This window comes from Onychostruthus taczanowskii, unplaced genomic scaffold (assembly GCF_017590055.1).
Source record: "Onychostruthus taczanowskii isolate IOZ18803 unplaced genomic scaffold, ASM1759005v1 scaffold11, whole genome shotgun sequence".
Classification (NCBI taxonomy): Eukaryota; Metazoa; Chordata; class Aves; order Passeriformes; family Passeridae; genus Onychostruthus; species Onychostruthus taczanowskii.
In genome coordinates, this window is record NW_024497629.1 from 5,096,664 (window position 1) to 5,113,010 (window position 16,347).

Sequence of the window (16,347 nt, forward strand, 5' to 3'; positions counted from 1 at the left end):
CATCAGTTTGCGAGCTTCTCCATTGGTTTATGTGTGTGTTTCAGAAGAGTCTGAAGTTCTTGTTGCAGCCTTACTTGCATGTTGTTCTGTGAAACTTTAAACATACAAGGATTTGCTGGAAACTACATTCTTTAGTTCCATGTGTCACTATATTAAGCAAACGTTTCTACCTTTCCTCACTCTGGTAATAAGTACTGGTGAATTAATAAGGGATTTATTCTTATTCTCTTGAGTGTAGTTGTTGTTAGTGTCCATACAATATGTAAGGTCTTTTATCATAGTTTAACCTAGCTAAGTACCAGGCAGCTGTTTGCTCATTCCTTGTCCCCTCCCACCCCAGCAGAATGGAGAGGAGACTCAGGAAAAGCCTCATGGATTGAGAACAATATTTTAATAATTGAAATTAAATAAAACATGACAATAATAATTATTATTATAATTTTAATTTTGACATTATAAAACCTAAGAAAAAATTGTGATGCACAATAGTTGCTCATTACAACTGATGCTCAGTCTGTCCCCGGGCAGAGATTGATGCTTCCAGCCAATTCCCCCCAGTTTATATAGGTCATGACAGTCTATTGTATAGAATATACATTTGCCAGTTCAGATCAGTTGTCCTGACAGTGCTATGTCCTGGCTTTTTGTGTACCACCTCCCTGACACAGCATGAGCCGCTCAAAAGGTCTTTGGCTTGGTGCTAAGCACTGCTCAGCAGCAACCAAAACTTCAGTGTGTTGTCAGCATAATACTTGCACTGAATCCAAAATACAGCTCTGTACCAGCTACTAGGAAGAAAATTAACACTATCCCAGCCAAAATCAGGACAAAATTTTATAAAGATAGCAGCGATCCATCTCAGAGGAAACAGGTTTTTTTAACCAAAGGTCTTTCCTTACAAAACAGAGCTGGCCCTGGAGCAGCAGAGGCAGAGAATTGTTTCTAGGATTGTCTGCCCTACTCACTGTGGGTCCTGTATGAAATGCATTGGCCATCCCCAAAGATCAAAGTAGATAGATACTGCAGAAGGTTTTATCCAGACTGGAGTAATTATCTAGCTTCTGCATTGAATCCAGTTGGTAGCTTGGAGTGTGGGTGGAGTAGGGTCATGTTCACCAGCATCTGTCTGCTGCTCCTTAGTGTGACCATCTCTGATGTGGGAATTGCATCACTAGTAAACTTCAGCCTATGGTGCTGAACCCTGTAGGAAAAGGAATCCTCTCAGTGCTTAAAATGCACCATTATTGTAAAAGGTCTAGCTGGTGTTAGCTCATGATGCCCTAGAAACTCCTGTTTGAAGCAACAAATCCCCCTGTAATAGAAGTGCATGTCAAATGAGAAGCCTTCCCTAGTCCTGCACTTAGGACAGTGTTTACCTGCCTCCTGCCTGAGAAGTTTGGGAACCATGGCCTGGTTTATGCTGTGGTGATAGCTTGGGACTGGAGCTTCTCAAGCTATTTTCTCTGTTCTGTGTGGCCCTTTCCCAGTATGAGCCAGCTGGCTTCTGGTACTGGTACTTGGGCAAGTGAGCAGGGCAGGCTGATGGAAGGGCACAGCTTATGTGCCTGCTCTCCACCCAAACTGGCATTTGGCTCTTGTGAATAGAGGGGTGGAAGTTTCTGGTTATTTTGTGGTTGGTTTGTAGGGTTTTGTTTGTTGGGATTTTTTGGTTTAGAGGTTGGGGGTTTTTTTCTCTTTTCAGGAGTTGTGGGACTTGGACATTCTGTTTTATTTCATCTAAGGTGTTCAGACTGAGGCAGCCTTTTTGACTGTGCTCCAAAATCCTATTTCCATGACCGGCTGTTGCAGGCAGCTTTGCCAAATCATCAAACACCATTACTAATAGGATATGAATTTTGGAGCTAGCTTTTCTCCTGGAATTACTGCCAGTATAAACACAACCTCTCACCTCTCCTGACCAGAGATGTATGACTGTCACAACACTTTATAAACTTTATAAAGCAATCTGGGAAATGGCAGATTTGTTTGTATCTTATTTTGAATCCCCATCTTACCAACTTTTAAATACATCTGACACAGGACCCATGAGTTCAGAGTGCTTGGGGGACCTTCTGAGGATAACACTGAATGCAGAATACTTTGAAGACAAATACTTATCTCTTTTTGTTGTTGGTAAGTTGATGTAGAAGAACTTGGTGAGAGAATTATATATGGTGAAATGTTTAAAATTCTGAGGTGCTCCTATATTAGAATTCCCTAGGTATTATATTATATACACTAGAATTCCCTAGATCTAATACTAGATTAGTCTACTATTATAGAGCTTAGTTGGCTGATCTCATTGTAAGTAAACCCAACTGCTACCTTGATTTCTGAGTAACCTATACTGTCAACTTGTTTTTTGATAACTTAGCCATGATTAGACTTGATTTTGGGCTCAAATTGAAATGCACACGGTAGTTTCTAGGAATGTTAAAGCTGGATCTCATGGAAAATCTCATGGGTTTTCTTTGTGATAAGAATGTTTTCTAGTAACAGCACATATTGTTCTGAAAATTCACCAGCTGGCACAATATTATTTATTTTTGTACTAGTAGCTTCAGCTTGGTGGAGGGGTATACTTAATGAAGTTTAAGAAAAATTAGCTGGGCCTTCTAGCTTAGTAGTCACTGGACTTAGTAGTCAGCAAGTGGTACATTTCTGTGAAAAGCATCACAGAATGCCCTGGAAGGGCACAGTGATAATACTTTTGGGATATAAACACCTGCTTTAACATTATATGTATAAATGTAAATTTGGCCTTGAAAAAGCTCTCCATGCCATCCATTTTTCTAGAAGTGGATTTTGTGTCAAAATCCACTTAAAATGTGTTCTTTGTTCAGACATCTTCGCTCCTACATAAAAACGCACTGTAGTTGGGGTACATATATCTTAAACCATAAAGTGGTTTTTTTTTTTTTTAAGGAAAAATCCAAAACAACTAAAACACAAAACACTAAAAAGCTCAGAACCATAAAAATGGTTTGTATACTAAAAACATCCAAGCAAATCTTTAGTGTGTTCATCATCCTGGTGAGCTGTCTCCTGAAGAGATTCTGCAGGGCAGGCATCAGAGAAATATGAGCCTGTGCCCACCACAGGTCAGGGTCCTGATGTTGCTGTTGTCATCTGTCACCATATTGGTGGTTAGGGGTTTTTTTTCCATCTCCAGTGCTTCAGCTGCAAGTGTTTCCTGTCCCAGTGTGCCTGTAATTTTACCACTCTTTTTTTCTTTACGCTTAGTCACAGCTCTTTCCCCACTTTGCAATTCTCTGAGTCCAGGGGATACACCTGGGCTGTATCACAGCAGGGTCAGCTGAATCCTTATGCCAGAGCAGGTTTCTCAAGGAGTTAGCAGAGCAGGAGTTATACTTGTTAATACAGTTCTTTGCTATTTATTTGCCTGTAGATCAGTCTGGCAGAGCCTGGGAGCTTGATGAGGCCGTGGCAGCACAGTGTGGCTATGGAGTGACTTACACCACCTGGAGGAGCATTCAGCTCCGTGCTTCTGCGCTGAGCTGCCATTCGCACTTAGAGGTAAGTCTGTTACAGACACTTTGACTACAGTGCTCTTGTACACTAACTTTATGTGAGAAATTACTGAATGTTATGGATGTTAACTGAGGTGTCATAATGTCTTGAGTATCTGTTAGCAGAGAGCAATATAATTTTCTTCAAGTGTATCCAGAGGTCTGAGAATGTTCCATGACACTGCCATTTGGAGGGCCTACAGATGAACACATGAAGTATATCACACATACCCTTAAAGGGCAATTATTTTCTTGTGGATTACAATAGGGAATTGCATCTGGCAGCTGTGTTGCACTCTACCCTAACAATATTAAATGTCCTGAGACACATCACAGTAAAAAGTAAAACTTTGATTAGTGGCTCACTGCTACTATGTCATAAAACACAAAATCAGCTATCTCTTAGGTTTGTTTGCTTTCTTATTGTTCAATTCTGGGGCTGTGCAAAAGGAACAAACCTGCTGCCCAAAATATTTATGTTGCTGGTGTGCATACATCTTGTGCAGTTAATGAACCTGAAAGTGATAATGCTTCAGTACGGAGTTGCTCTTCTGTGCAGAGGCCGGTGGGTGTATTTTGTAGTTTAATTTAAGGTCACAAGGATAGGTGGTGCCCAGCTAGGGAAAAGCAGTCTAACAGGCAAATGTTCCCTTTGTCCACACAGAAAGATGTGTTCACAGTAACTATACAAATCAAAGCATCCCACACTCCTGACATGAGCAATGCTACAACTCATCTGAAAAGTGCAAGTTGCCATTCTGGTCCATGGAGTCCCAGAGAGATAGTATGTGAAAATAACTACATGGAGGTAAGTACTTGTGGAAATACTAGAAGTAAAGAGGTAGGTACTGCAAGATGCTCTCTTAGATTGTGTTTCCAATGCATATTCCTAGAATTTTTGTCAGCTTCAGACTGCCCCATCATGAGCAGCTTGTTAGTGGGTGCACAGTATGCATCTTAAGTGATACATTTATATTATGATTGTGTAACTTACACTAGCAGTAATAGCTAATAAAGCTGTAAATTCATATTAAAGGTTAAGGAAAATCGTGAAAAGGTTAAGCTTGTAGATTGAACTCACTGAATGTTGCCCCAATAAATCTTATTTGAGACAACTGAGAATGTATACCTCCTGAAGGAAATTTCCCTGCTGGGGAGGAATGCAGAAGGGGAAATGGACTCCTCTTGGAAGAGGATGTTGGAGTCAAGAACAAACTCTGGTCTTAAGTGGAAACAGAAAGTAGAAGATACGTGGAAAATAAAAAGACACTAAAATCAAGCAGACTATAGGTGAATCACCAGGCATGGTCGCATTTCTGTGTAGGAAATTCTGGTTTCCCTTGCAAAAGGCTTGTAGGGTGTTGAAGACAAGGAAGTAAGTGCTATCAGCAAACCCCTTACAGATGTTTTTTCCCCTCAGGTTTCTGTCAGGAGGGAGGTTCCACAGACTATAAAAGACTTTGTTCGAGATGAACCTGAGGACTGGACTCTTGTATTTCCAGAAGTAAAACTACAGGTTTTCTTTCTACCAAAAGCTAGTGCTACCTCTGGCACAACCATCTTTCTTTTCACTAACCCCGCAGTACTTTCAAAAAGTACTTAAGTAGCAATAACAGAACTTCTGTATCAAGTGGTTTTAGTACATTTTTATAGATTAGTTGTAGGCTTTGCCTCCAAGGAAGAAATCAAGTCTTCCCCAGGCAAGAGACTGTGTAAAAAACAAGCAAACAAAAAACAAAACAAAACCCTCTTTAAAACCCCATGGCCCAGAAAAAAAAACTGTAGAGGTTTTTTTTCTTCTTGGACTCTGTATGTGCAGAGACTGCAGCAGTGCAGTTAGTGCCATTAGTTATTCTCTGTTGTCCTTAATATGGAAAGTTTTCTGTATGCATGAGGTGGGGAAAGCTGGAGGGATAGCCCACTAGTAACATTCAAAGTAAGGCAACAAAACTTCTGGGCAGTTCGACACAGTAAATCATTCAATGCGATAAACCTGTTACTTTGAACATCATGTTTAAACTATTGATACATTTCTCTGGGTAGGCAAAGGCAGAAGAAGCCTCAATATGGCAAATAGCATTTCATCAGCCAGAAGAAAAAAGGGCTCTGCTTGTGAGCAATGCTTGGAGTGCAGGCTATGGACTCAATACCACAGACTCCAGGGTTCTGCTGCGAGTGCCATACACTGCTGCCCAAGTTCAGCTGGTCGAGGTTGGTGTGCTCCTTCTGGCCCCCCAAGCCGCCAGGCTGTGCAGCTCTAACCAGATGCCTTCCTTACAGGATCAGGGAATTACTTTTTCTCTGCTGAGATCAAGTACATTTTACAAATACCAGTGGGTGATCCTGATGGTGGATACTGCTGTGGCATGTCCTGTAGGTAAGGAGTGTGGTACCATGCTCCAAATCCAAAATGCACAGGGACACAGACTCACAACTAGTGAGCTGACAGCTTTCATGTCTTGTCCCCAAGATGGTGTGGACTACATGAACCAAACAATCACCTGGACTATTCCAAAGTATATTCCACCACTCTCTGCTGGAATGACCAGCTTTAAGGATGTGCTTGTGGAAGCTGGTGTGGATCTACGCAAACTCTCTGCCAAGGAAATGGCTTCCAGGAAATATGTGTTATTGAATGAGTTAACAGCAATTACAATGAAGATTCCAATAGGTGCAGAAGGTGGTTATTACAAGGTTGGTGACTTATATTAGGTGCCATGCAAGCAATACTCTTGGATGTATGATTTTTTTCTGATGAGGAATAATTAATCTTTTTTCTTTCAAATGAAAGACGGAAGTGAGGGAGAGCAAAGGGTTTGTTAAAAACTCCAGAAGCCCTGACCAAAGACAGTATTTGTAATCACCACTTTATAAAGAATTTCTTTTCTTGCAAGCAGAGGTAGACAGAATCCTACACAGAACTATTGATTCATTAATTACTCGGGTTAACACAGAGCTTTCACCTATTAGTCCTGACGTCATACTCCTCAGAGGTGGTTCTAACTGGATTGTAAAGCATGCATGGGTTCTGTTGTATTTTACACAGACCACTTAAGAGAATGGAATAGCCCATTAGTCCAGCAGACTGTGTGCTCTTGGGATGGGTTGGGACTGCACATCTAAATCTAGCTGCTTGGGGTGAACTGAGTCCTGGGCAAATGTAGCAACTGAGCTTCTGGTGAGGTTGCATAAGCAACCCTGTTCACTGTGAAATAGTCCCCTGCTGCTTTGAATCCTGGAAAGTGGGAAATCTTTTTCCAAAGGAAGTCTTCTGAGTATTCTGAGATAATCTAAACAGGGATAGAAGAGTTCAGGATTCCTGAGCAAAAAGGGCAATTGGTTGGGGCTGTAGAATTAACTGATCTTGAGATGCTTCAACATAACTTTAATGCAAAATCAAGCCATACTAAAGGGTACTGATTTGAATTCTAGACTTCTGTGAGCAATGGACAGCTTGGGGTAAAATACACCATCAACTTGTTCTTGGAACACCAGTGGGAAGATGACAAATGGGGACTAACCAAACATACTATCATCAAGGAAATAGAAACGCCATTTGAACAAGTGGAAGTTACCATAACCACTAGTAAGTAGCTGAACATTGAATTTTACCAAAGGTTTTGGTACTGTTAAGAGCTTAATGCTATTTGTTCCTTTTCAGATTTAAATCTGAGTGCAAGGCTAATGAATGTTACAGTGGGAACATTCCTCCCAGATGCTGAACTTGTGAACTTAACCATTGAAGGGGTTGTTGTGGCTGTACCTGAAGCTGTTCAGCATGGCTACCTAATACACAGGACCAGACATGCTAATGGAAGCAAAGCATATGCACTACAAGTCCCACTTGATGCACCAAGTATTAAAAAAGAGGTGTGTACTAAGGCACTGCAACATCCTATGGTATAGAAATAATGACATCAGTTGGTGATTTTTCATGTCTAAATATGATTTTCCTAGTACATGAGAGAGGACATGAGAGCGTACACCCTGAATGTCACGCTCAAATTCATCACCTATCCATCAAGTGAGACCTTTGTTGTCCCAGTAATTGCACTGTCAGCTGTGAAAGATGCAGGTAAACTTTGTGGAACTTGGGCGAAACTGCACCAACCCAGCTGTGAACCCTGGCTGTGAGCTGGGCTGATTTCAGCCAGGGATGCTGCCAGTCCCGGGGAGCTGCACTAAACTGATGGCAGCTGGCTGACTCTTGGTTGTTTTGCAGTACTGCCCAATGCAACAGGGTTTTGTGATGGGAGGAACCTTCATCTCATTATCACTCGTGGGAATGTGGACCAAAACTGGCTTCCTTTCATCTCAGACTGGCACCTGACCCAAGAGGCTGCACAGAAGTACAACTACATTCTGAGGGACAATGGCACTCACCTGGCAATCTCTGTCCCTTTCCTTTCTCCCCATGTGAGCTATGAGGTAGGGCTGCCATCATGTAGCAATTGAAAGGCATGTTCTAGTTGTGAGATGTCAACAAGACACAGTATATTCTTGAAAGCAAAATAAAACTTTTCTTTGAGACAGTCTTCATAAGGTATAATGGAGGTTTATTTTCTGCCCTTGTAAGAAAACTTTAATTTCCCTTAGTTAATGTTGGCAGAAATGAGCAAGAAAAAAATAAGCATATTCTGCATTACTGTATGGCTGAACATCTTTAAGGACAACTATACATGCAGTGGAGTTTGTATTGCATTCTTCTGCAAAACACCTGAAAAAGCTCACTGTGTGAGCTTCTAGATTAAAAACATCCTGTTAAATACATCCTGTGGATTTGACTTTGCTCAAGCACCATTATCTTTGGCTTGTGATAACCTGCCCACTTAGTTTTAGTTGAACAGTATCTTTATTCTCTTGTTTATCCTGTGATTGTCATCTCTAGGGCTTTCATACTTCTGCAATAAAGGCTTCATTCTACTTAACCCTGAAGGATGACGTCACCTTGGCTCAGAGGAGAGACTTCTCAGTTTCCTGCATATTTTCACCTTCAGAGCTAATACGTAATGTTGGGGATTAGCTGTTAATGCTATTTGAGTTGCAAAATTAAGCCATGCAGTCTGAAATGTTTCTAGGTTTTAGAGTTGTGTGGCACTCTGTTTGCTTGTCAGCTTTCCTACCAGTTAATATGCCACAAGGCAAGTCAAATTAAACATTGGAGTGGCTATCCTGCCTAGTATAGGAAGGGGGAAGGAAGTGGGAAAGTCTACTTCCCCACACACCTCCAAAATCAAGAAGCTTTTTTAAAGGGTTTTTGTAGTTGTTTTGAGAGTTGAATGAGGTGGGGGATTTTGGTGGAATGTGGGGAGAATCAGCATATAAAGTAGTCATTCTAAAGATGTTAGAACCCTAGATACTAAGAGTTTTAACAACTCATCAGTATTAAATGTATTGAATATCTTGGCTAGAAAAATCCTTTTGAAGAGAGTGAGAGCTCCTTGTGAGCTGCCAAAAGAACCTGCCAACAAATCCATTCAGGACATCTTTGTTGTTAGGCTACAAAAGGAGGTTGAATCCTGATTTGTGTGAAAATGTGTATTTCTCTTTCAGAGTGCCTGCCCAATGGCACCGTGATTATTACTGCAATCAAACTGGTAGGTGATGAAGACCTGGACACCGCTCTGCTTGTCTTGAGGGACAGACAGTGCAAACCCAGTCTAGTGACAGAGAAGACTGCAACCTTCAAGTTCAATGTGAACACTTGTGGAACAAGTAGAAAGGTAAGGACTTAGTCACATCAAGTTTACTCTGCACTGGAGTAGGGTTATTGCTAGACCTGGCAGAAGTTCAGAGGTGAGCTCAAGCTGCATGGAAGTCACAGCTAAAACCAGCACAGTAGTACATCTATACTCTTTCTGAGCTTACTAAATTCAGTTGAGCAGAATTTCTTATTGAGTAAAAATGTTTTTTCAAGGTCAGAGGTGCTTTCTGAAACTCCACCTTCAATTTGACAGCTCTTCATTGTTTCATGGTGGGCTTGAATGGGAGTTTCTGCTGGCCAGATATACTTGCATGCCTTGCAGAAGCTCTTTGGGTATTGCTAATGACTACATGCCCAAATACTAGAGTGGGTGCTATTCCTACCACCAAATACTGTACAAATAGAAAACAAACAAAATAACAAACAATCAGAACATGCCTAAATTCAGATCATCATAAATGCAGCTTGTTTCTGCATTGTTGCATTTCATTCTACTCACTGATTCAGTAAATAAGCTCAGCTGTTCTTTTTCTCAGGACCTGTGCACTCCCTTTCTAGGGTGTTCTGTCATATTCAAGCTAATAAGCTTTCTTCTTGACTATGGCATAGCTGTCACCTGTGGTCAGCTTTAGTTCAGTGGGCCTTGGGCTGTTGACTGGTAATTTCTGCCTATTTCTAAGCACACTCTGCTCTGTGCAATCTGGCAGTCAAGCAGAGGGATGTAGATATTGTGCCAAACACAAATCAGACTCTAAGTGACTGTCCTGTTTGTAATGATGTACATCCTTCAGTCCAACAGCACAACTATGACATATGAGAACGAGGTACTCTATTTCAGACCTGGCAGTGATATACCCATATACCAGTAAGTGTCACTCCCTAACCAAAGGTTGTACATGTTATTTTGGCTGTAAAAAATCTAATGCTAAATATTTTCTTTCAGACAGAAATTTCTCTGCCTGTATGCAGTCAAGCAGACTGCTGATGTTCAATATGAATCTAAGAGGAACCTACCACCCAGTATTAAGCCAGGGTCTGGCTGTCTTGCTCTTTCATTGAAGCTTTTCAAAGGTAACATCTATGAGTAGACTCTATAAAATCACTGAATGGCTGAGGCCAGAAGGGACCTGAGGTTGATCTTACTCATCCACTCTGCTCAAGCAGGGCAGTGTAGAAAATATTCCCCAGCACCATCTTTATATTACTTTTAAATACATCAAAGGATGAAGTGGAAAATTTTTAAGGCCTCTAACTGGACTTTTCTCTTCCAAAATGCAACCTAAATGGTCAAATATCGGTAGTGGAACAGACTTAGCATCACTGACACATGTATGGTTTTCCTGCTTCGTCTGGGCACAATGCAAGTTTTGTGTAGTGAATGTGATGCCAGCTTCTCTGTCTTATGAACTCCTCAAGTGTTGTTAAGCAGGTTCAGCAACTTGCTGCAATGGTTGTAACCTGTGTCAAAGATACTGCTTTAAAGTGCAGAAAGGGTTAACTGAAGCCTGAACCAAACACTCACAATGACTGAAATGGCCATTATAATTTTTTTTAATTCATTTTCCCTTCTCCATTGTCTCTCAAACTTTGAGACAATTTTGAATAAAAATCTTAATGGCTTTTTGCAGAAGGAGTGTTTCATTTCTGGATCCTCAGAGCCAGGGAATATGTTTGAGATTTTTGCTTACATTGCTGATCTTGCTTTCTTGGCATTCTATACCCAATTCTTGACATTTGTATGCTGTCCCAGGTTTTAGTATTACTGTGCCAGAGTAAACGGTAGAGGAAAAAATAGTGAAGCAGAAAGTTTGCAAATACTTCCTCCATAAAAAGGAAGCTCCTAATATCAATACTCTCTTGTAGAGAAATCCTATTCAGAGCCCTACCAGGAAGCAGAATATCCTGTGGTAAAATACCTGAGGGAGGCTCTGTATTTTGAAGTTGAACTGCTCCAGCCTAAAGATGGAAGACTGGACCTAAACCTGGATGACTGTTGGGCTACCAACTCCCAAAGCCAGGACAGCCTCCCCCAATGGCACATCCTTATACATGGGTGAGGAAGGCTTCCCTGCTCTGTTTGGTAACTGCTCAGCACAAGGTGCTACACTTCAGGCGGGAAGAAAGGGGAAGAGACAGAGGTGCAAGTGGCAGAGGTCACCTTGGAGGCAATTGCTGCTGATGTGAGTGAGTGGATGATGTGAGTGGCCAAAAGTGCTTCTAGCTAACAGTTCTGGCTGGAAAGAAAGAGCAAGAAGCAACCCTGACTGTGGGTAAAAGCAGGGATCATGAACTGGGGAGATCTTATTCATTCCCCTATGGCCCAAGGAAAATGGAGAGGGAAGCTCTGCTGTATTTCATCTCTTTGCTGTGTTTGAAGAACTGGTTGAAGGTTTAGATCAAATACATTTTCTCTCATGTATTTCCCAAACAGGTGTGAAAACAACAAAGACTCCTACAGAACTGTCTTCCACAAAGTTAATTACAGCCTCAGAGTAAAATTTCCCCAGCACCTCAAGAGATTTGAAGTGAGGATGTTCACCTTTGTCCAGGGCACGTCTCAGTTGCAAGAGCAGGTCAGATATCTCTGTTCTGTCATGAGCTGTTGGCAGTCCTGACAGGTGAGCCCAGGGTGATGCATGCAGCCAGTGCTGTGAAAGGGCTCAGCTGCCCAGCGCTGCCTGGGGCTGCTGGACACCTCCTTGAAGGCACAACACCCTGGGAGGGGTGAATAAAGGCCATCCACTTCTGTTCAGTTCACAAAACAAAATTATAGACTCATTCAGGCTGGAACAGACCTCCAAGATTCTCAAGTCCAATCTTTGACTGTCATGCCTACTGTGAAGTGCCACATTTACTCATTTTTTGAACGTTTCCAGGTATAGTGACTCCACCACTTCTCCTGGGAGGCTGTTCCAATGCTTTGTCACTTTTTCAGTGAAAAACTTTTACCTAATACCCAACCTGAACTGCTCCTAGTGCAATTTGAGGCCATTTTCCCCTTGTCCTGTCACTAGTTGCCTGGGAGCAGAGGCCACCTCCACCCTGACACAACTTTGATATCCTTTAGGATTGGTACACACTGGATTCCAAATAAGACTTCCCTAAATAATCTAAATATTCTTGTCTTGTAGTTGTATTTCCACTGCAGTGTGGTGATCTGCAATACTAAGCAACAGCCTTTAGACCTCTTTTGTCTAAGGAGATGCAATCCTGGGAAACACAGATTTGGTAAGAAAACAGGCATGTCTCAAATCTCTCCTGTGGTTTTGCTCAGCAATTTGGCATGTGCTCTCACTAATGGTGGCAGGTTGCAGATTTCTAGTCCTAGATTATGCTGTACAGGGAATTAAAAGCTGAAATGTCTTACAGCCCACAGTGCACATCCACATGGGCAAGTGTCATCTGGACCAGTGCTTTTTAGGAAGAAAAGCAGTAAGGAGAGGTTGGTGTCAGTCTTAAATTACACTACTGGAACACCAAGTGTGCTGCTGCTGGAAGGTAACAAATTTCTGTCTATGTCTCTTCTCCCTGCAGGTGAATGCACCAACTTCTGACAGACTAAACAAGAACTACTCCATTTTATGAAGTTGCAGTTAGGTGGCCTAAGCAGGCACAGCCTGCTGCCCAGATTCACAAGTAAAATTGTTTCTGTGGTACCGACTGGGAAAATAGATAATCAGAGTCTATGGAGAAAAGGGTCAGTTAATCAATACTGGGTGTAACTCTAAGTTAAATTATTGTATTGTTCTTCTCCGTTCCTCTGCAGCATTAAACTCTGTCTTTTGTGTGTTCATCTGACCTAGTCTGCTCAGCTAACATGTCTGAACCTGGTGTTGCTTTGCAGTTGGAAGCATCTGTTTTGGAGTAGGGGAGGAAGATGGCAACAAGTGTGAACTTAACTGTAAATCACCTCAAACTTTTTTTATAAGCTTCTGTATGAACAAAGGACTGGGAGAGTTTAATATCAGTAAAAGAATGTGTGTTTTTTTGGAGTAAGATGGGATGAACATCCTTGATCCTGTAGTGGCTGTTGACAGGAAGGCTGTAAACTGTGATTCTTGCAGGAGTGTTGTGGCTCTGCAATGTCAAGTTGCCTTTCCTAGGTGGGTCAAATCACTCACAGGTAACATCAGTGACTTAGCTGAGTATTCACACTGAGGATTAGCTGAGGAAAAAAAAAATAGCAAAGACTTGTGATAGTAATAAGGACAGTACATGGACTCTATCTGCAAAGTGTTAAGGATTTTTACATACTAGAGAACGAGATGCTTAAGGGCTCCTGTCAGATTTCCCACTTTGTCTTTTGTTTTGATTTTTTTAATGGATACAAAATTTCTTGGTTCCTTCTTTGCATCTGAACAGTGGTGTGAAAAGAGTTTGGATTCAATATTATATTTTCCTGTTCTAATGAAAGCTACTGCTTAGCATGAATCTTGATCCCTTAGAGATAAATACACAATAATGGATGTCTGCTTTTTAACTTTAGATTAAAGAGAATTATACAACAGGAAATTTCTGTGGAAGCTAACTAGAGCAAGAACATGTTTTCTGACTCTATTAGCACTTTGCGAGACAGCATGGAGTAGAAAAAATTGTATCTCTGTTGCTACCTGTACAGAGATCCCACTAAACAGTTTGTGCTGTAATTGCAGCTCATCTAAGTCTTGTTTTCTTGTTTAAGTCTTGTTTTCTTTCATTTAAGTCTTGTATTCTAGTTGCCTGCTAAGCATATCTGTAGTAGATCACTTACTGTCATTTCTGGAAAAAAATCTGTGTGGGTTTCATGATGAGAAACATATCAAGACTGTTTTCCAGTAGAGAAGGCTATTGTGATGAAGGATTCATTTTGCTCCCCCTGTTGTAGGTGAAGATTAAAACCATGGAGCTGTGATATTGAGGAATACCAACATGGGAATAGCAGGGAAATGCAGAACACATAAGCCTGACAGCAGATTGACAAGTTGATGACTTGGTGCCCAGTGCTTTCCCCTGTGTTAGCCCACTGGTCTGAGGACTGGGTAATGCTCAGTCTGCAGGCAAAGCCATTAAGAAATCAAGGGAGACACCTCTACTGTACTGCCAGGGTTTTGCACCAAAGAGAACACAGCGCTGGAAGCATTAAGTGGCGTGGTGACTTGAGAAACCTCATGTCTCACCAAGAAATTAGACTGTTAAGCAGTGTTTTCTCCAGCTGAGTGAGTGACAATCTCCATCTGCCTTCAGCAGCATGGCACAGGCTGCCTTGAGCCACTTTCTTATATTTGCATGGGGGAAAAGTGTAACATTTAGAGACTGCTGTGAGAACCAAGCCTGCAGTTGGGCAGCCCATTTCAGTACTGTTAACTCTGTCTTGGTTATGGCTTCCTGGGTTTTCAGGTTTTTTCTTCAAACCAAGACTCAAGGATATCACCAGGCACAGAAATTTGGTATTTACAATATTTTTAAGACATTTTCATTTATTTTCATAAACTTAGTCAACACCTTGAGATGCTTTACCTGCTGATGGGCTTTAAAGAGTTGTAGAAAAGCAAGGTGATGCCCAGGTACACTGTGGCTCTACTCTTCAGCTCTTCTAAAAGCACTGTTTAGTGTCTTTTTGAAGGATGAGTTACATAAAGAATCATCTTCTCCATTAACCTTTCTGCTATGTGGGAAAATTCAAGGACATTTCCCTCCATGGCTGGACAAGGATTTATATAAAGCTTCTTGTCAGATGTTCCAACAGCCTGTGAGATACACAAAATCCATTTGAATATCAGTAAAATCTTTTAAAGACATGACAGTAGTACTCCCTCTACCTCAGAGGTGTCTGTTTATACTAAAATTCAGGAGCTGCCTTCCTGGTTATATATATATAAAAAAGAAAAAAATCTTCAAGTGTTTTATCAACACCTCTTTGCCTTTTAAGTGGATATTTTATGACCACATGCTTTTCCCCTGGTATCTGGGATGTTATTTTTATATCCCTGTTAACACAAGTTGAAAGCAGATCAATCTTCTTTGTTTATGCTTAACATCTTCTGCAATTTCAACAGGTGAATGACAAAAGTGTAAGGGAAAAGAGAAGTCTGGTGCGATTTGTTTTTATAGGAAAATAGGAACAATAACAGAAATGTACTGCAGATAGTTATTTCCATTTCAAGTAAATGTTGATAAATCACTGCTAATAAGTGATTATCTGGTCACTGATTGGCAGAAATCTCATTTTTTCTATAGTCTGTATTCAATGACAGCCAGTATTTTAAAACTTTACTGTTTTGGTGACTTAAAGTAACAACAACTTATTAATATTGAAAAACTAAGAAAAGTGCCATCTATTTTTTTGTCCCAATTAATTTTCTCTCCCTGGCATATTCCTTTGCTTTTTCTTTTATATGCCAAACTTCAGTAAATGCTATGCACCTCTATCCAGAGGAAAACATGTTCTGACAATGCTCTAATGATTTGGAAAGCTTAAGGAAGTTCAAGTCTTGGCTTCTGCCACAAATCTATTTGAGTTTTTAGCCACTTCCATATTATTTTTTCTTTTATTTGTGCCTGTGAGCCTAGAAACACAGGCACAAATAAAACAGTATTAGCTAGAATACAGTATTAGCTAGAATGATGGAAGAGCATGTGCTTGGGGAGAAATGTTTTAAAGCATAAATAAGGTGAGTCTTCCTCCTTATCGTGACATCAAGTACTGTAAGAGTGCAAGCCTAGGCTGATGTTGGCGTATAAAGAAACAAAAAGTCAGGGGCTTGATCAGGGATTGGGGGCTCAGAAGGATCCAGTTTCTATAGCTCATTAGAAACAGACAGATTTATTGGGATCTGTGAATTCTCTTTCCAGTTTCCTGCCTGTTAAAGGCAATAAGAGGATTTGTGGTTGCATGGCAGATAAATTGGGGAGCAAAACTCAGTCACTGGGCCCTTAGAAGATAGGGGTGTATTTATGGTTTTGTGGAGAATTTTTTAGCTACTGCAAGGCAGAGCTGGAAGCATAGTTCCTGGCTTCCCTAGTCAGAGGGGATATGGCAGTTCCCAGAGAAGCAGCTCTCCCAAGGAACTGGCTGAAGCCCATTTGCAGGAGGTTTTCTTTATCCCAAGCACACCTATGTGCAGCCCAAATGTG

General features: G+C 41.1%; 1 protein-coding gene across 1 annotated transcript; it reads left to right on the forward strand.

The window, feature by feature from the left end:
- The first annotated feature begins 2,045 nt into the window (after positions 1-2,045).
- On the forward strand, positions 2,046-12,788 carry LOC121344260. Its single transcript, XM_041420064.1, has 19 exons — positions 2,046-2,133; positions 3,410-3,537; positions 4,195-4,338; positions 4,951-5,034; positions 5,574-5,741; positions 5,811-5,907; positions 6,001-6,224; positions 6,963-7,116; positions 7,192-7,400; positions 7,488-7,605; positions 7,753-7,958; positions 8,419-8,536; positions 9,084-9,253; positions 10,026-10,099; positions 10,178-10,305; positions 11,098-11,287; positions 11,666-11,807; positions 12,366-12,462; positions 12,769-12,788. The coding sequence occupies exons 1-19, from the start codon at positions 2,046-2,048 to the stop codon at positions 12,786-12,788; spliced, it is 2,559 nt and encodes an 852-aa protein (XP_041275998.1).
- The last annotated feature ends 3,559 nt before the right edge of the window (positions 12,789-16,347 follow it).